This window comes from Amphiprion ocellaris, chromosome 9 (assembly GCF_022539595.1).
Source record: "Amphiprion ocellaris isolate individual 3 ecotype Okinawa chromosome 9, ASM2253959v1, whole genome shotgun sequence".
Classification (NCBI taxonomy): domain Eukaryota; kingdom Metazoa; phylum Chordata; class Actinopteri; family Pomacentridae; genus Amphiprion; species Amphiprion ocellaris.
The window spans coordinates 12993373-13012929 of NC_072774.1; the positions used below are offsets into that span (position 1 = coordinate 12993373).

Sequence of the window (19557 nt, forward strand, 5' to 3'; positions counted from 1 at the left end):
TTTTTAGCTAGCAAACATGTTCATATGGTGTTTTTATGTGATCATGAGCAAAACAAGTAGTCAACACCACAGCTGAGTGTTTCTCCTTTGAAAGTGAAGCTTACTGATTCATAAACACAGATTCAGACATGATGGGTTTTATACATAACAGACTTAAAGAACAGCAAGCAGGGTGGGACTTTCTGAGTCATTATTATTCAGAACAAGTTTTTAGTTTGAACATGTATGGCTAAATTACTCCAATATCAAAAACATTTAAATACAAGAGGAGATGAGTTTTTAGGGGTTAAATAGGAGTCCAGAGAGAGAGTTGAAGGCCCAACTTCCATCTACAAGTCCAGCTGTGTTCAAACATTCCTCTAACCCACAACTTTAATTCTGTTCTAGCGAAGATCCCAACATTTTCAAAAATACCAATTATATCAAGAGGAATTTGGGAGAACTGTGTGTAAAATGATGCATCAGGATAAAGAAAAGTCCCCAACCTAAAAATGTTTTCTGTCACTTTTTTTCCAGGTTCTTTTTCAGTGGATGGAAGTGGAGCAAATTATCTGCTGATGAAGGTGGTGAAATCCAGTTAAAAACTATTTAAAGCTGCTTGAAAATATAAGTGGTTTAAATCTGAATAATCGGAATCAGTCCAGGAGAGGCTGACATATCCTGATTTAGATTTTCAAATATGTGACAAGCACTAAAACCTTTGGATTCTCCATTTCTCTCAGTGCAGCTTCATAATGCAATTCCTCCCATTTCTTCTTTCTTCTGAAGGGTCTCATTTTCTCCAAAGCTCCAAAGCAATGCAGACAGCAAGCTGGTTCTCAGAATTATGTCAACCAGTCTTCTCCAGAGGCTCTGCGGTTCAACTGTGGTCTCAGAACGCCTTGTTGAGGCAGAGAAGGCAAAAGGTCAGGCCAGATTCATGAATGCAGCTCTGAGTAGACAGATGGGGAATAGTGTGACTGTCCTAATGCAACCTTTGCCTTTTCCAGAGGAGTGAATTTCAAGACATGCGCAAAAGTGTTTCTGAATGGAAGAGCTTGGTCCATCTTGTTCCAGCATGAAACAGCATGAGAAATAAATACAGTTTTTGAATCTTAAAGCATGTAAACATATTGCAGGGGAACCTGTAAATGTACACAATATGGGCTCTGTAAGTGAGACTGCATGTAAAGACTTAGACATGTTTTCCTATTTGTGTCTTCAAATCTAATTCTGTTATTAGTTAAATAACTGATCAGGTATCTCATCAAAGCTAATCCTAGTTGGATGCTGATACTCAGATCTTTTTTTTTCTTGTCTTTGGCCTTTGGGAGACGCGTCACTTTTCCCAGTTATAATCTACAGAAGTGGGAAACATTTGAACAGTTTTTCATTAACAAAAGACAGTATAACTTTTTAATTTTTTAATCATGTAGTAAATAATAGTATAAATAGCGTTTTTAAACTTTTTTTGCAGGGATAACTGTCCGACAGATGCCTGAATGGTTGGATGTGTCAATAGCTTTACATCAATATATGTGCTGATTCCTGTTTTTGGCCATTCTTGGATTTAAAGCTACTAAATCTGTAAATTTGACATGAATCCATGTTTACACTGTTCCATGTGTAGAGTTAAATCAATTTTGTGGTGTTATAAGATTTGACAGAGACTAGAAGGACCTCATATTAACTGTATCTGTATCAAACTAGTCCATAAACATTTAACTGTGCAGCTCATTTAGGAGATTTATGCTCTGACTTGTGGTTTTTACAGCGTCTCCCACTGATTTTATATTAGGTTTTGAATTTATAATGGAAGGAGAATGACTCACCCAGGTTGAAACCTACCCAACTCCTCTGATATACATCGGTCTACTTATTCTGTTCAAACTTTAAAGCGCACGCAAGAATTTGAACCCTGTATTGTTTATCTGCTGTGGTTCTGCAGCACTAGAGACTGTTTTACAGCCTTTCAACGAGGAGCAGAAGTGGATTTTCCAGTGAAAAAACAAAACCTAAACTGCCCCCAGTACAACAGTTTTAACACTTGAAGCACATATCATACCTTAAAATGTAGCCACAAGCCTCCTCTCTCTCACAATGTAAACACAGAAACCCCTCAGGACTTACAGTTCTTCAGATCTGAGCTTTAATTGATAGGTAGAGCAGTGCCAAGGTCTCATTCACTGCCAAATAAAATGACTCATTTTTCAACAGATTCTCTCCTGATTTGAAAGAGTTCATGTTATACATATTTCTACGACAAAATGTTTACGTGCTTTAATGTTCAAAAACACATTATTTTTCTCGTGCTGTAAATTGTTGTGGGGCCTCAGAGAAATACAAAACCCCCAAGGAGGCGGGAGAAACAGGTGTATTGCATTTTGGAGGTTTTCCAGCTTGACCCATATTTTGGACACTAAATCACGATATCTCAGTTTCTTATACACTGATTTTGAGTTTAACCACAACAACATTACCATTAGCAGCTTTAAATGTTTCTTAACTGGATTTCAACGTTTTCATTAGTGAATATCATTATCTCCTGCTTCCATCCCTGATGAAGATTTTGGGTATTGACTTTACATTGAGGATTTTTCTTTCTCGTGACACTTCATTTGCACACAGTTCTCCCAAATACATCCCGACATACTTGGTATTTTCCAAACTTTGGGGTATTCGCTAGAATAGAGATAAAGTTGTGATTTACAGGAATTTTAAGCATATAGATGGACACAACCGTGGGTCTAAAAAGTGAAGCCAGTGCAGAAGGGCCTTCAACTGCCTCTCTGGTCTTTGATTTAACCCCTAAAAGCTCAGCTCTTTGTGTGAATTTTTTATAAAAAATAATCACTTCCTGCCTTTAAATTTCTCAGATATTGAAGTAATGCAGCCACATGAGTTGGAGGGGTATATAATAAAACACGTAATGCAATAGAGAATAAGAAGAATGATACAGAAAGGCCCAGAATGCAAGCTGACAGCATTTATTCCTTAAGTTTACAACATATGAAATCCCAGAGGGCCCTGCAATAGACCTGTCAAGAGTTCCCCCTGCATTTGCCCCAAGTCAGCTGGGATAGGCTCCAGCGCCCCCCCACCCCACCCCACCCCCGTGACCCTACAGAGGATTTAGCGGTGTACAGACAATGGATGGATGGAAATCTCTGAGGTCTGAATGTATCTTTTTGAGGCTGTCATCAGTTTCACCATCTTCATTATTTGATGTAATTTGCTCTGTTTCTTTCCACCAATGAAAAAAGCGACAGAAAAAGCTACTGATTTGACTTTAAATTAAGGATTTTTTCCTTATCTCGATGCATCATTTTTCACACAGTTCTCCCACATTCATCCTGACATATTGGGCATTTATGGAAACGTTGGGATCAGGAATGTGTGAACAACATGTGGCTTGTAGATAGATGCAGCCTCCGGGTCAGAAAAATTAAGCCAATACAGAGGAACCTTAAAATTCCTCACCGGTCGCTATTAAACCTCTAAAAACCCATCTGTGTGTATCATATTTAGAAGTCCTCCACTCAAAATAGCGCAGATACTGAAGTGTTTTTCTCAAACTCTGCTTTGCTACAGTACTTCTGTCTGAAATGCTTCTGTCTCTTTAAAGGTTAGAGCTCGAGTGAGGAAATAATAATGAGAGGCAGCCTTTCATTCTTTGTTTGAGGGTCAAACTATCTGCTAGACCTGCATTATGTAAGTACGTAACATGGTGATGTAGAAAAGTAACAGAAGAAGTCAGGACTTCCAATGAGCCATCTGCTTGCACAAAATAAAGCTACAACACCCTAAACAGCAGAAGAGGAGCTGTGTAACCCACTTCTTCTGTTGATACCACTGGACTGATTAATTTCTCCTGACATAATGTGAACTCGTGCCTCATTTCAGGGGGAAACCTCAGCAACTCAGAGTTTGATCCAATCATGTATACCAGCAAATCAAGCAGAGATTTCAGCCACTGCTCTGGGCAGATCTGCCATCAGGGTTTGATAAGCAGAGCCACTGCAGGTGAGCACTGCTCGCCCTCACATGATTTCCATCTCATTGCCATGTCAGAGAGTGAAGTGACTGTTTGCTCTGCTGAAGAGCCTCTGAGGAGCTGCTGGTGAATAACTAAGGTGAAGCATGATTTCCATCAGAATGCCCAGGTTCCATGTTAACAAATCAGAGTTATTTAAATTCAGCTCACCGTTCGCTGATCTGCAGCATCATCCACAAACTATTCCACCAAACAAGAGATAAAAACCTGAAGCTCAGAGCTGTATGGCTCCTCCAGTCAGCAACGCCCTTAGACTGTATAATGAAGATGGACGTAGCCACCATGACCTCACCCACAACACCTGACACACATCTACCTGGCCTTCTACTGCTGCCTTCAATGTCCCAAAACAAAGCAGTGCCCCCTGCTGGTTGGAGGACTGAACCAAAACTGCCCAAATACACAGTATACATGCAGTGAGGGTTGAATATTGGCACCCACTACATATATTATATTGTTTTTTTGAATGTTTTTTTATCTTATGACAAATATGACATGAAAATGTCATTTAGCGGTCCAATGTGCACACCTGATGCAAGATTTGAACTGAGTTAGCAGCACAACAAGTGAGGAATTAAATCAACTAAAAACAACAGAAAATAAAATTAATATATTAAAGGAACTAAAATGATGACTGTTGTCACAAAACACACCTCATAGCATGGCCACTTGCAACAAATACATTACAATCAAACTTGCTTCACAATTGCTTCACAATTCCCCTTGAGAATAAGAAAGTATCTATCTATCTATCTATCTATCTGTCTGTCTGTCTGTCTGTCTGTCTGTCTGTCTGTCTGTCTGTCTGTCTGTCTGTCTGTCTGTCTATCTGTCTGTCTGTCTGTCTATCTATCTATCTATTGCGACTGTAGCAACAAAAACTGTAAAAACTGAAAATAACTGCAGATATATGTAAAATAATGGTATTTTTATCTGAAATACAGTAAAACTAATTTTATAGTTGCCAAAATACAGATTTTTATGTGGACATTATGTACAGTTTCGTCATTTTGTACATTTTTATTTGTGATTTTACTATTACATTATCTGTAATTTAGCAATACAGGAAAAACTGTAAAACAATAGTTTAAAAAATATCTACTATTTTTCAATCCTAAATATGCAATATTTTTCTTTCAAATGACAGCAATTATGTATAACCAGACTAGATTTTTTGCCGATTTAAAGACAGCGAAAACTAGAAATAAATTGCCATTTGTAAAAATACATTTTTGACGTTGACATTATTCAGTTTTGGCTGGTTTTTTTTGTTGTTGTTGTTTGTTTTGTTTTTTTAAATAAATTTTTTCCTTGTTGTTTTACTAAGTAGTATGTGTAATTTAACAAAACAGGGAAAATCTGTAAAATAACAGTAAATTGCTTTTTTAAAATTACTGTTTAAAGCTGTATTTTATTTTGAGATCCTTTACTGACGTAAAAGTACTTGATTACAAATAAAAATCTTGCAGGAAAACTCTGACTTAAGTAAAAGTACATAGCAGCAAAATGTAGTTAAACTGTTGCAGTAAAAGTCCTTTTTAAACCATCTGAGAAATTATTATATCTGACATCATTAGATTATTAATAGTGAAGCATCAGTTCAGATTTAAACTATTTCATATTCAGTTTTATATCGAGAGACAGCAGATAAATCAGAGGTCTCCAAACACGATTAATGGGAGAGGAGAGAGTTTTCAGTTTTTCTCTAATCTTTGATTTTTGTTAAGATATTGAATCATTTTATTAAAATGAAACCATGTGAGGAGTTTCGAGAGAAAAATCTCTGTGTTGGTGGACCTGTTAACAACTCATAGACACCTGAAATGTGACGCTGACTCTACACTGCTTGATATAAGAAGCCAAAAGATTATAAGGTTTAATCTGTAAATATGTGCTGTACTTGTAAAACTTGTAATATTATCCATAGGGCATCATTTAAATCCTAAAATAGCTGTCAGATAAATGTCGTGGAGTAGAAACTAGAATATTTCCCCCTAAAATGTGATAGAGTGGACGGATAAAGAAGCATAACATGGAAATGCTCACAATACAAGTACCTTAAAATTGTACTTAAGTGCAGTGCTTGAGTAAATGTACTTAAGTTTCCAGCAGCAATAGTTTAATCATCCCTTTATCTTCTCAGACTGACATAATGTTTTAGGAGACACATTAATTGGCAGATACAGTGTTAGCTGTTAAACACTTCCACTTATGTGTCATTTATTTCGAGAACCTTCAAACCAGCTGAGCTTTAATGTGATTAATTTGACAGGCGAGACTCTCTAATTTGTCGTAACTGCAGATTCTCTGTACCTGTTCTTGTGTTAGGCCTCTGTAGCGGATCCCCCCGTCCCTGGGAGGCCGGATGATGGCACAGCCTGAGAAGAAAAGAGAAGGAAAGAAGACTGAAAGACAATAAGAAAGGGCACAGAGGGAAAGCTCTGTCTCCACATAATGTAGAAATATTACAGTAACATGATATATTATCAATTTAACTGACGCCTTCCTCGCTGCACAAATTACAGCGCTTCATTCAGGTCACTTAGCAATCTCTGCAGAGTTACTTCTGTCCATTAATGCACACTGTAAACAGACGCACACAGACAGCATCCCGCCGCAGACACACACAAATTACCTCCAGCTGATGAATTATGTATGGGCACAACAAGAGATGGAAGAGCAGAGAGGATAATCAGAGACAATAGCCGAGCCATTTCGGGATCTGGAAGAGAAGGAGAGAGAGAGACGTTTTAAAATAGGGAAGTGTGACAGGGAAATTGTGGGTTTTAGAGAAAGACAGAAGAGGAAATAGGAAACAAAATGGAGAGTGTTACTGAGAAAATATTCTTACAGTAATAATGCTGCACTGTCAGGTCTCAGATACAGTGTTTTTTGGTTCACTGCTGTGCGTCCAAAAGGGATGCATCAACTTTCGGGTGAAAAATGCTCCCTTTCAACCTGCACCAACAGAATAAGCTGCAGGATGAGTCCACTTTTCTCCCTCCACCTCTGTTTATATTTACAGTGCAGACAGCTCAGGTTCACAGGGGTCTGTATACAAGGCTTCAGTGCAGGTTTTGATGCTGATATTTTTGCCACGTAGCTCCCCACAGAACAATTTCACACCAAGGAAAACTCAAAAGACTTCTAGAAAAATATCTGGAATAGCTCCGTTACAAAGGCTTTCCTTTACACAGTGAGTGGTGCTGTTTGGTGGGTTGACAAACTTTTAAGGCACAATGATTCCTGTTCGCCACCCACTCACTGGATACTCTCCATCCAATTCAATTTGATGGGCAACAATTTGGTCGGAGACTTGGGTTTATTATGCTAGCAGCGGCTAATGTAGCCTGGAGCTTCAAGCAGAGATGAGGAGTGAACCGCAGAGGTCTTACAGGGATTTTTTTCACCTAAAGAGATTTATCAGACTCGGCAGCTCGCCGAGAACCAACAAAAAGGGTTGATAGGACTTTTTTTCACTCCTGCAGTGCTTCCCCACCTGTGAATACACTTTGATGTGCAAAATTAAAGGGTTTTGTTTTAAATGAATCAACAATATCAGTTCTGCTATACACTGAAAAACAATACCCTTTAAATGATTCTTCATTGTGTCACCTTACAGCAATTGCATTACTTCTAAACTGAACAGTAGAGTATTTGCTTTCATGTAAAGAAGCAAAAAACAAATTGGTTAGATTCACATGTTAAAAATACAGGCCACATGATAGGGACTCAATGCAACAAAAGCAATACACCTTTCATTTGTGGGATTTTAATATTTTGTTTTTCAGTACTTCATAGGTCCAGATTTATTTCTGATTAGACTCAATCCTCCTCAGCATGAAGGATACCACATTTCTGTAGAGATGTTTTGCAATTCTTCAGAGACTGTTTTTTCAGCTGCTCTCTGCTGGAGGGTTTGTGTTGCTCTGACTTTCTCTTTAAAACACCACAAAGATGTTAGATTAAAGTCAGGCTGCATACTTGTCCAGATCAGAGTTTTCACTTTAGTTTTGTGTATAAATTCTTGTGTGATTTTGTGCTTTGGATGGTTCTCATGCTGGAATATTCCTCTTCTTCAAGCTTCTGCAGACTGGGAGTCATCTTGTCAGTCAGTAGTTTGTATATCCAGAATACTGATGTACCAATTTATAGATGCACCATGACATTCATGGTGCATCTATAAATGTTGTCTCACCAGCACCTTTGTTGCATATGCAGCTCCATATCATCACACTCCCACCTCCGTGTTTGACTGCAAGGACTATGTATTCACTGTACTAGTCCTGATCCGGTTTTCACCAAACATGCTGGAGTCATATCTGAGCCCAACAAATTTTTCTTGTCTGACCAAAGACTGTGTTCCTGCTATTCATCACGTGTCTTTTCATGTTCTTTAGCAAAGTTTTTTTACTTGTCTTCCATCCATAGAGGCTAATTTTATAAACTGTCATTTGCATTGTATGAGCTATCACAGAAACTCTGATTGCCACTGACAACACCTGAACCAAGTCTGATGCAGTTGTCCATCTGTTTTTCACAGTCAGAATGTGAAAGCAGTGCACTGTCTGTGGAATCACTTTAGTAGAACGACCACTGCAGTTCTGATTAGTGGCACTATGGCTCCTGCTATAACTCCTGATTACTGATGCAGCTGTGTTTCACTGATTGCCTGGTGATTTTTCTGGATCATTCTCCATGTTTGTGAAGCCTCACCATCAGATTTTTCAGTTCCTCTGGTGATTCTTTTCCATGTGGAGCCATGATGCCATCATGTAGATAGACACAGCCCAAAGATCCAAAACTAAGAAAGTTCTGTTGTGCACAGTTCATTTGAGAACCATGTTCATGTAGTTAGACTGATCAGAAATCATAAGTAAACTCAGTGAAGTTTCAAGGACCACAGGTGGATTCACTTGTGTTGCACAGAGTTTCTACTTTGAGGCCTAATATTTCTATAAAATTGTTCTCAAGTATTTGATTTTGGATGTTAGGAAGATAAGAAGAAGTACTCTACTGTTCAACTTTATAATTTAATTATTGAATAGGGATGTAATTTAGAATCAGGCAACATTTAGGTGATACTCCACAGGGTTGTACTCACATCTGTACAGTGAACTTTTACATGAGTGTAGCCCTTCTTAATGCACATAAAGACACAGCAGGTATAGAATAAGCATGCAATGCAAAATAACAAGAAGGCAAAAGACCCATGAGTGCTTTGAGCTACAGCGTCCGGAGTGCTGGCAGTCAGGGAACCACAAACACATGCACATGATGACTGTATCAATGATAAACACACTATACATAGCTGCTCATTTGCAGCTTTGAATAATAAATGTTGCTTTATGAAGCTGTCCCACATGCACAAACATAAACACAGGCATAGACTTTTAAACCAGAGAGGGACAGTGTGAATAAGTGTGTGTGTGTGTTGGTATGGGTAGGGGGGTAAACTAAAGCAAAGCACCACAGAGATTGAGACAGATGGCAGCGAGGCTTGCTGGTGGAAGACAGACAAACTCTGCTGGATACTTCATTAGCATTATCCAGAGTATTTTTAGAGTTTGCTGACAAGAATCCTGCAGGAGGTAGACACCACCAGCAGCACCAATACACACTGTGAGTTATGTGTGTGGAGGCAAAAAAAAAAAGAGGAGGAAAGAAGGACGGCCCAGCAGGATTCATTAATATCAGCGCTCACACACTGAGCCAGATAAAAGCGAACCAGCGCACAGCTCCATCAGCTGTGGCTGCACGGAGCGCACAGGAGGGGAAGGAGGCCGTCACCTCGCCCCGAGCTGGAAATGCAATTACGGCTTCAGCACCGCGGACAGCGCCTGCTCCGCCGTTACAAAACACCTCACACGCTGCCCACTTCCCTGCGTGTTCATCACGCCCGTGGAAAAAAAAAAAAAAAAAGAGGCCCAACCCGGCCCACTCCAGCAGCAGCAGCATCAGAGCCGGCTTCAGAGGCGTGCAGTGGCTATTTCCAGGCAGGTCCACACAGACTCAGATGCTGCATTTCGTGCATGGCTGAGCGTGAACTGTTGAGACGTGAGGGTCACAGTGAGGGTGCCACCAACCGTATGCTGCCGGTAGTTGCTTGTCGGCTGTTGACAAGGGAATCCGTGATGGCCTGTAGCGGAAGGCCGACCATATTAACGAGCCCGTGTCGCCCTCAGATGTAAAAATGTTTGAATGACATGTCATCTGTGTGAACAGGCGTGAAAGCCCACATTCTCTTTCGAAAAAAAAACCGCACACACGATGGTGCATAAAAAAAAAGCACTGATCAGGCCTGTGCCCGCTGAAAAAGCTCTGCCTCCTGCATTCAAAGCGACATCTGTGTGGATTATGTGCATGTCAAATGAATAAATGTGCTCTAATATCACAGCAATAGTAGCATGTAGCGCCCTGAAGCAAAGCATGTGTACTTACTATTAGTTTCGATGCGCTCAGCCAAGATAACAGTGCGTCCTCCGGGTGGGACCCGCCGGGGATAGCCCAGTGTCGGATTATTTGGTAAAAACATGCATCTTTGTCAATTTTTATGGCTGTATTTATATGGCTATACAGTAAATGTGCAGGCTGCTCCGCGGGTAAACACAGCGTTAGAAAAACAGCGCGTCTCTCATTCGGTTATTTTATGTTTTTTAAATCTCCGCGTATTGCGCACGGCGAAGGTAAAAAATGTCCACAAAAAAAAAATCCGTACAAAAAATATACATGCACTATATACAAACGCGTCCCCTTCAACGACGAAACAGCGATTCACCACACTCCCCTCCCTTTCCTCCCTCTCTCCCCCCCTCTCTACAATCTTGAGCTAATTCACGACGTCATGATGGAGACGCACCGTGCGTAACAGTCCCTCTCACACGCATTTATCGGATTTTTCACCCCCTCCTCCTTTCTTTCTTTCCCTTCCTCTTTCCATACAAGATGAAACAAGGTCCGGGCCCACAACAGCAACATATCATAATGAATCTTAAGAAGCGGATTTGGGTTTATGATAAGCTTGCGGATTTAGTCCCAACAGAAAGCGACGAGAGGAACACAAGTGGAGGTGCAGACATGGCGCTGTGGTATTAACACAGACTACATTGTTAAGCCTGTTTCTAAGGCTCTTTGGAGCTTAAGGCAACGAAGCAACAATCAGGCATTTCTACAACACTGGTCATCTATTAAATCAAACGCCTTCGCCTCCTCTTCTTCTGCTCTTGTGTTCTTCCATCTATTCATATTTATACATGTGCTGAATAATTGAAAGAAGGCAGGGAAGACATAACCTCTCCCTCTGCAATACAAATTCACATTCATTCCACATAAAACGACACCAAATGTGAAAACAGGTGAACTACAGGAGGCAAGAATCAGTTTTTTTATTGATTATAGACATGACAATGCATAAATAGTAAACAGTGAATGACACTAACTGATTCATAAATGCCATTCAAAGGGTGAGGACTGACTGTGAAGACAGCAGTGGAGGTGACAGGGTGTTTCACATAAACTGTGACAGTGATGATGCTTTAAATAAACCCGCGGAGATCCAGAACATCTGTACAACAAAATAAATTGTCAAGTACTCAAATCGGCAACACACATCTTAACTGTACACATCAATATTTTCCAGCTTTTTGTAATAATTACATACATTTACAAGTCATATTTTTTGACTTCACTGTTTTGCAGCTTACACTTTGACAATCAAAGTACAATATCATAGGAAAAAAACAATACACAAATCAGAACTCTTCAAGTCTGAAACGGTGCCAGGGTGAGTCAGATGATTAAAATCTTGTAAAAATCATAAAAGGGCACTCACTTGTTCTGTAAATAAACTAAACGGCGCTTACATCAAGCTACTACTCGAGCTAAATTTACTTGTTCTGTGGCAAGGCACATTTCAAATTACAAGGGCTTTTCTTTCTTTTAAAAAAAAAAAGGCAAACAAATGAGGAAATGCACCCACTTATTCAAATGTAAACAAATTTTGAAAAGGCTTCAGCGTTGCAACATAAAAAACAAAAAGTGGCTGAGCTTCATTTCCTTAGCTTCAACTGTGTCAGTATTTCTTTCAGCTTATAGCCCTGAAGACGTCACAAGTGTCTGTTTTAGTCGGAGTGCATGCTGTCGGCAGTGGAAACAGTCTTTCAGGAATTTTCAAAAAACGCATTCTCTCGTGCCGAAATAAAACGTGCAGCATGTAAGAGGAAAGTAATACATGAAGTCGGGATTCAGACATGCTTTCACTCTGCACTGACAGAGAAACGTTTTTGTCATTTTTCCCTGCTATCTCAGGGTGCACGCAGCAGCCCTGCGACCCTCTACCTTGAAGTAATCGCTGATAAGACTCGACACGCCTGGAGGGGCAACAGTGGTGGTGGGGGGAGATGTTTTTCACCAGTCTCACCCAATTAGTTCAGTGATTAGCCTGTGACAGTGAAACAACGATGCCTTTCTAAACATGCCTGTTCAAAGGGGGCTTTTCATCTTCTCCGCTGCTCCTTCATGCTCCAGGAGCAAATCCTACCCAGAATCCCTCAGAGGGAGTGAATATACAGAATACTTGTCCTGAAGGAATGTAAGCTCTGTAGACGCCTGTAGTGTTCTAACTAGGCTGCGATGCTAACTGTGTTGAGCGTTATGCTAATGTCAGTCAAAGTACGTGTGCTTATTTACACTAAGTTTGATACACCTACAGCTGTATCACTGCAGCTAATTCACTGTGTTATACTTTGGTTGGTACCTTTGTGTTAGGGACGTTCACTCCCGTTTTACTTTTGCATTGTTTACAGCAGCTGCATGTATGAGCGCCTCACAGGCTGAAACTGCGGTGGTGCTGCTTGTAGAACTGCTGCTGGCGCTCTTTGGCAGTTGTTTCCGTCAGCTTGTCTCTTTTGTTCATCACTCCCCCCCTCTCTTTCTCCCCTTCGTCCCCAGTTACGCTCCCCACATCGCTGAGGTCCCCGAGGTGCTCGATGGAGTCATATTTCTCCAGGTCGGAAGCGATGGTCTGCAGGCTGAAGACTGAGAGGGAATCCGACCCAGCTCGCTCCCTCTCCTTTTCATTTTCCTTCTCCTTATATCTCTCCACTAGGTCGATGGCTGAATCAACTTGATTTTTCCCCATCGCGCCACCGCCGCAGGCTCCACCTTCTTCCTGAACTTTGCTGTCGGACTCAGCTCCGATGGGGGGGCTCCGCCCGCCGCAGACGGTGGGGCGTCCTCCCTTGCCCTGGTCTCTCCCCCTCTGAGCATGGATTTGCTCGCTGATTTGCTCCAAGTTTCGCAGGGCAATCGAATAGCGGGTCTTCACTTTGGCTACGTGCTGTTCCAGCTGCAGCACTTTGGCCTTGTGCTCCTGGAGTCACACACAGCAACTTTCATCATCAATTTCAACATTGATTTAATGTCAAAAGAGGCAAATAACCTCCCACTGACCTCTACTAATCCATCAGACACAGAATACATTACAGTGTTTTGCCAATTCAGCAGCATAATTACAAATGAACAACACAAACAGAGCCAAAGTTTTCTTGTAAGAAGGGTAAAACTGCACTGCACTTAGCGTTTGCATTCAGCTGCTGGGATATTTGTATCTGCATTACCTCCAGTATGTGGTTGAACTGGGCCTTGAGCTCAAAATAAGGTTTGGACTTGACGATGACTCTTTTGAGGGACTTTTGCAGCATCTGAACCCGAGCCTCGGCCTCCTGACAGGCATGTGTGACACGCATGTGCTCCCTCTCACTGCGGAGTCGCTCCTCCTCGGCTTCATTCACCTACAAGACAAGTACACACGAACAGGGTGTCAATATACACACACAGCAATGCGTTCAGACAAAAAAATAAAAGGCATGGGGCTCTAATGGCACAAATATTATTTCTGTTAAAAAAAAAAAAAAACAACGCTGAGTAACTTCTTTCCTGAACTAATAAGTCAACAAGATTACTCCTTCATGTAATTCTTGTCAAAATGTTTTAAAAAACGCACTAATTAACACAAGAATTACCAAGAGCTGTAGTCTACTTACAACTGTTTTTTTATTGTAACTTTCCTTTAATAAAATGTTCAAATCCCCCACTGTTTTCCAAGAAAGTATGTTATGTTGCACTCTGTATTGCCAGATTTCAAAAATGAGACACCTACATTTAAGCACCTGTGGGTAAAATTTACCCCCAGTCATCTATTCTGTGCATTTCTAGAAATATTTGATGTTGCTACGGTGGTGCCTTTTATCTACAAGTGTGTGATAAAGCTGCATCGTAAATGATAAGCTAAGCTTCAATATGGGTCACTCATCTAAATCAATCATTAAACTTGCTCAAGCACTTTGTAACCTTGCAAAGAGAAGTGGTAAACAAAAAAAATATTTATTTTATTACCATATTGTCATGTACGTAGCGTAAAGGAACAACTAGCATTGCATGAAACAACACTGTGTTGTTGAATGATACAGTCAGCAGTTGTAGTGTTAAGCTTCTTTTCTTATTTTTGTTTTAATCTTATGTCACCATCCACCATGTTTTAGACACACTATCATTTCTTGTCCTTTGTATGTTCCTGGGACATTTCACCTCACTGTAATCAATGCATTGGCTCTTATGAGATAAACCACCATGTATCTGGGGCACATGGTCCAGGCAACAGAACTCTGATTGTTAACCTCAGTTCTACATTTCTTACATTTAAGAGCTCTACCTTGATGTTTGTTTCTTTATCAGTGCCATAAGTAAATATGGTTTTGATGTAGTGTAATATCACCTACGCAGCCCTTTCTCTCCTCTCTCTGTATTGGTGTTCTACATTTACTTACACATTCTTTGACTTTTGAAGGTATAGAAAACAGCGCCTGCACCACACACTCAGGCTACCTGTTACAGCTGAGAAGGAACCAAAGTTCACCAGCTGTCTAGCTTGTTTTTGGTTGAGCCTGCCAATTGTAACCCAGCAACAGCCTGTTGATGATCGTCTCCTTGGCTGCCAAAAATCAGTATCCACACACTTATTTTCCACACACTCAGCAGTGGTGAGGTCGCGGAAGAGATGAGTGAATAACATGAGCAAGCTAAACAGAAAGCTGCCTGTATGCAGTCTAACTGTTCGGCCATGTATCTTGTGCCTCCTTTCTGTTACCTTGGCGGTGGCGTGGTTGAGCATCTCCTGCCAGGTAGGATCCAGGGTGTTCTTGCCGTCAGCCATCAGGCCCTGCTCTGCCACATAGACCATCTCCCTGGCTGCGGTGTGCATGGAAACTGCCCTCTCATAGCTCAGAGCTGCCTTCTGGGTCTCCTGCTGTGCCTACAGGGAGCAAAAGGACCTTTTACAGACTACAGAGGTGGAAGAAGAGGAAGACACGAGTCCCTTGTTCTGTTCGCTTTGATTACAACCACATCTCTGTCAAACTGTATGTGAATATCATAGTTTTTGATCTGAGTTATGAAATGAAGTCCATGAGGCCAATAAATGTGGGAACAAGTAAGGCAATCATACTGAACAATATACTTCCTCTAAATTACCATTTTATAGGTAACTTAAATGTGTATATTGTAAAGTTTATAATTTCCAGTGAGGGGAATCTCACATAACTAGACTCCTGTATGAATACAATTAGCAAGTGTTCTTCAGTTTGTGTGTAGGCCTACACGCAGTTCACACCAGGGATTACAATGAATCTAAATGACTATTTGAGCTCTGATTTACTTGTTTTTTTTCTCTTGCTCTGAGCAGAACTTCTGAATCTCACTCTTGTAATAACTGCTGTGATTTTAGCAAATCAATACAGGCTATACATTCAGCTTTTTCTTTAAAACTACAATATATCACACACGAACGCATGTAAAACCTTTGAGACATTATTTGTGCATACCTCCTTTGCAAGGCGGCGGGCTTCATAATATGGTCTTGCCTTTTCTATGCAGCTACCCAGCTGAGAGCTCTGAGCATTAAGCTTCCTGGCAGACTCAGTGAGGATCTTCCGGTAGCCTGATCTGGCATCCTGGATGGTTAATGCATGAAAATGACAAGATTAGATTTACCTGTGACGGAACAGCTTATTAGATTTCACACAGGAGTAGAGCTGGAAGTGAGCAATCAGTTCACTGACAGTCGAACTACCAGCACCCAATGCATTTTCCATTTTAAAATTCCTGTCTTTTCCAGCCTTTGTGCTTTACACATATTAAAAAACACAATTATCATATTGATTAGCGCCTTCTGAATGCACGAATAAAATATTTAGAAGCAGACAGACTCACAAGAAATTTCCAAGGGGGTAGTAAATATTTTTTTCACATTAATAATGAGTTTGTTTTGTCAGCATCAAAGCATTTTATTTCTTCTGTGTGGGAAGACAAAATAAGCCTCCTTAAAAGGGCAGCAACTATTATTTTCATAATACCATAATTATTATCAATTGTTTGTGGTTTAGGAAATTTCTGAAAATAGTGGAAAACGGCCAACAGAATTTTCCAAACCAGAGTTGACAAAATTCAGTGCAATGATATTTAGTTTATAATAATACAAAAAAAGGAGAAAATGGACAAATTCCTAACTTTCAGAGGCTGAACCAGACAATGCTCACCATTATCACTTGTTAAGTCAATAAGTGACTGTCAGAATTAGTTAATTTTCTCTCTGTTATTGATTCAATTAACCACTTCAGCAGTAATTTGTACTTACATCCAACTGCAGTTCTAGTCTGTTGATTTCTGCACTGGCCTCATTGAGGTGCTCCAACTCTTCCTGCAGGGAAAAGACAAGGAAATAAATTTGCCAACAACGCTATAAAAAAAAAAAAAAAAAATCACAGTCTGTGATAGGGATGAATAATTAAACAAAATATTACTGAAATCACAATATGGACAAGTGTAATGTCCAAAGTGCAGGAGCTGCAGAGATGTCCAAATCAGATAAACTGCATTCTCTTGATAGGAGGAAGCATGCTTGTTTGGTACAGACCACAGCTAAAGACACATTTTCATATTCTTTTTTTTCCAGTAGAAAAAATGCAAACATCACAATTCCTTCTAAAATTGGTGTTTTTTATTGAAATATCTGTCAAAAAAATTGCAAAATCATTTTCTTGCATAACTCGCATAGCCTTAGTTTGTATCGCATGTATTTGAAGCGGCCAAGTATTACACAAATTGACAACAATTCTGATAATCATTTAATTGGTGTTATGATTTCTTGATGATAGTAAACTGAATATCTTAAGGGTGTGTACAAGTCCCTTTTCATCTTGGACTTGGACACTGTTGAACACTATTCTCTATTATTCAAACAATTAATCGAGAAAATAATCAACAATGCAAAACATTGTTAGTTGCAGGCCTACATATATTAGCATTAACATCAGGGCTGATATATCTTTGTAATGCCAATAAATATTAAACTGGGGCTGTAAGGAGATGGCCTTCATGATATAATGGTGCAATTTTGTGTCAACTGACAAGATAATCACTTTTGATCTGACAATGGGATTTGCAGATTACAGTATTATGAAACTAACGAAAACAACAAAGCCAATATACTACATGTCTACTTATTTACTCATTTTTTGTGTATGCCTTTCAGTTAGGGGAAAGTGATCTAGAATTAGCCACCCATGTGTTGTTAGCAGTAATTAAACCTGGCTAATTTATACATCCAGCTAGTTTAAAGGAGCACTAACAGAGAAAACGTACCTGGATACGGGGGTCCAGCTCCTCTTCATACGGGCTGTGTAATGGATCTCCAACGCTTTTTTGTTTCTCATTTTCGCCGTCTTCGCAGGCGTCCCTGAGGGCAGTCTGTGCTGCTGTCCCATTACTTTCGGCCGCTTTGACCTCCTCATCTTCTCCAGGAATCCCCTCCCTCCAATCCCCCACATCTGACTCACCAGAGCCGGCGGGGCTCTCACGCAAGTCCCCTGGCTCCATACCAGGCCGCACGGTTTCGATAGCAGCAGCTTTAGCTAAGGTTGCTTGAACAGCAGCTTTTTGACCTACAACGAGGGAAGGTTGATACGGATTATTAGGTAGGGGTGAATGAAAAAATAATTCCAGCGGTGACGAGTGTTGTTGAGTTTCCAATCAGCCATATTAAATCACACCGAAACCCGACCCCACTGGAGCTAGCCTAGCCTGCAGCTTAGCGTGCTAACAGGCTAACTCCGTTAGTGAGAATTTAACGACTGCTTTAAAGAACAAACAGCTGCCATGAGATGAAAACTAAAAGGAGGTACATCACACTCTGACCCCCCAACAAACTCCTGTTTTCCTCCATGTTCTACCAGTTCTTCATTACTTTAGCTAGGCTAGCTAGCTAACGGTTTCGGCCTCACATCATCATCATTACAAATGAAGTAAATAGACAAACGAGAGCTTGACGCTTGGAAACGTTTGAGCCAACACGGCCACCGTACAAACCGTGACGGGCGAGCAAAGCGAATATGTACAGTCCCAACAGACAGCAGAGAAAAGAACACTGTGCAAAATCACTCAGATGATTCGAAATTGTACCACCTCTGAATAATAGCGTTATTTCTAAGTTGGGTGTTTCCTTTCATAAATAATCGCAAATAAATACTTTAGAAAGATTGCTGAAAATACATGTTTCAAAGTTGAAACTCTATGCAACAAAAGCAAATACAACTTTGATAACTGAAACTAAACTGAGTTCATTTGTGATTTCCACCCAGCCTAACTGCATCAACGTATGTATAAAATGAGCTGTGATCAGCAGGGCTTTCTCAGTGTTGGTTCTATGGGCTGTCTTTCTGCATGTCTGCATCATGGTTCCACATAGAAAGGAATTCTCAGAAGAATTGAAAAATCAGACTGTGTGACTTCACAAAGATGGAAGAGGATACAGGAAGATCAGCAACCAATTAATAATCAGTGAAACACAGTTGCAGCAGTAATCAGCAGGTATAGAGGGAACCATTGTACCACTTATCAGAGCTGCAGTGGTCTGCAATAAACTGCAAGGTTAAACTTTTTCAAAGAAAACAAAACAACACCTGATGGACGTTGAGAGCACATTCTTTGGTCAGGTGAGACCAAGATAAAATGGTTGAGCTCAGATTAGCTCTAGGACATTTAGCATGAATCAAACCAGGATTAACATAGTGAAAGCATAGTCCTGACAGTGAAGCACGGAGGTGGGAGTGTGATAATATGGGGTTTTGTGAGTGCAAAATGTGTTTGGGGAAATTACATTTATAGATGCAGCATGAATGTATGTGGAGACTCCCAGTCTGCAGAAGCTTGACAGAAGAACATCATTCCTTTCCCAGCATGGTAGCAATCCAAGCATACCGGCAAAATCAGACAAAAGTTTCCATAGAACATAAGGTGAAAACTATGACCTATGACAAGAATGTCGCCTGACTGGAACCTAACAGAACACATTTAGTGTATTTGATAGATAGATAGATAGATAGATAGATAGATAGATAGATAGATAGATAGATAGATAGATAGATAGATAGATAGATAGATAGATAGATAGATAGATAGATAGATAGATA

At 40.2% G+C, this 19557-nt stretch overlaps 2 protein-coding genes across 2 annotated transcripts in view; both read right to left on the reverse strand.

Annotated features, from left to right (window-relative positions):
- gabbr1a (gamma-aminobutyric acid (GABA) B receptor, 1a) overlaps positions 1-10830 on the reverse strand; it is a 117829-nt gene extending 106999 nt beyond the window's left edge. The window contains exons 1-3 of the mRNA XM_023286200.3: positions 10475-10830; positions 6669-6755; positions 6347-6411 (exon numbers count right to left, since the gene is read on the reverse strand). Coding sequence (XP_023141968.1) covers positions 6347-6411; positions 6669-6755; positions 10475-10568 — 246 coding nt within the window. The 5' untranslated portion in view covers positions 10569-10830. The remainder of the gene's footprint in view (positions 1-6346; positions 6412-6668; positions 6756-10474) is intronic.
- Positions 10831-11394: 564 nt separating this feature from the next.
- On the reverse strand, positions 11395-18396 carry sh3bp5la (SH3-binding domain protein 5-like, a). The gene is made up of 6 exons (XM_023286204.3): positions 17732-18396; positions 16725-16787; positions 15913-16041; positions 15180-15344; positions 13651-13824; positions 11395-13403 (listed from the first exon to the last, which is right to left on the reverse strand). Exons 1-6 carry the CDS (start codon positions 17963-17965, stop codon positions 12858-12860), a joined length of 1311 nt encoding a protein of 436 aa, XP_023141972.1. The 5' UTR covers positions 17966-18396; the 3' UTR covers positions 11395-12857.
- Positions 18397-19557: the final 1161 nt, after the last annotated feature.

What these genes read in the sequence shown, in the direction of transcription:
- sh3bp5la (XM_023286204.3), bottom strand. Translation starts at nt 17,965, where the DNA reads ATGGAGCCAGGGGACTTGCGTGAGAGCCCCGCCGGCTCTGGTGAGTCA. An exon ending in TCAACCACGCCACCGCCAAG is followed by an intron (nt 13,825 to 15,179) that starts GTAACAGAAAGG and finishes CTTGTCTTGTAG; the next exon opens with GTGAATGAAGCCGAGGAGGA. An exon ending in AGTTCAACCACATACTGGAG is followed by an intron (nt 13,404 to 13,650) that starts GTAATGCAGATA and finishes GTGTGACTCCAG; the next exon opens with GAGCACAAGGCCAAAGTGCT.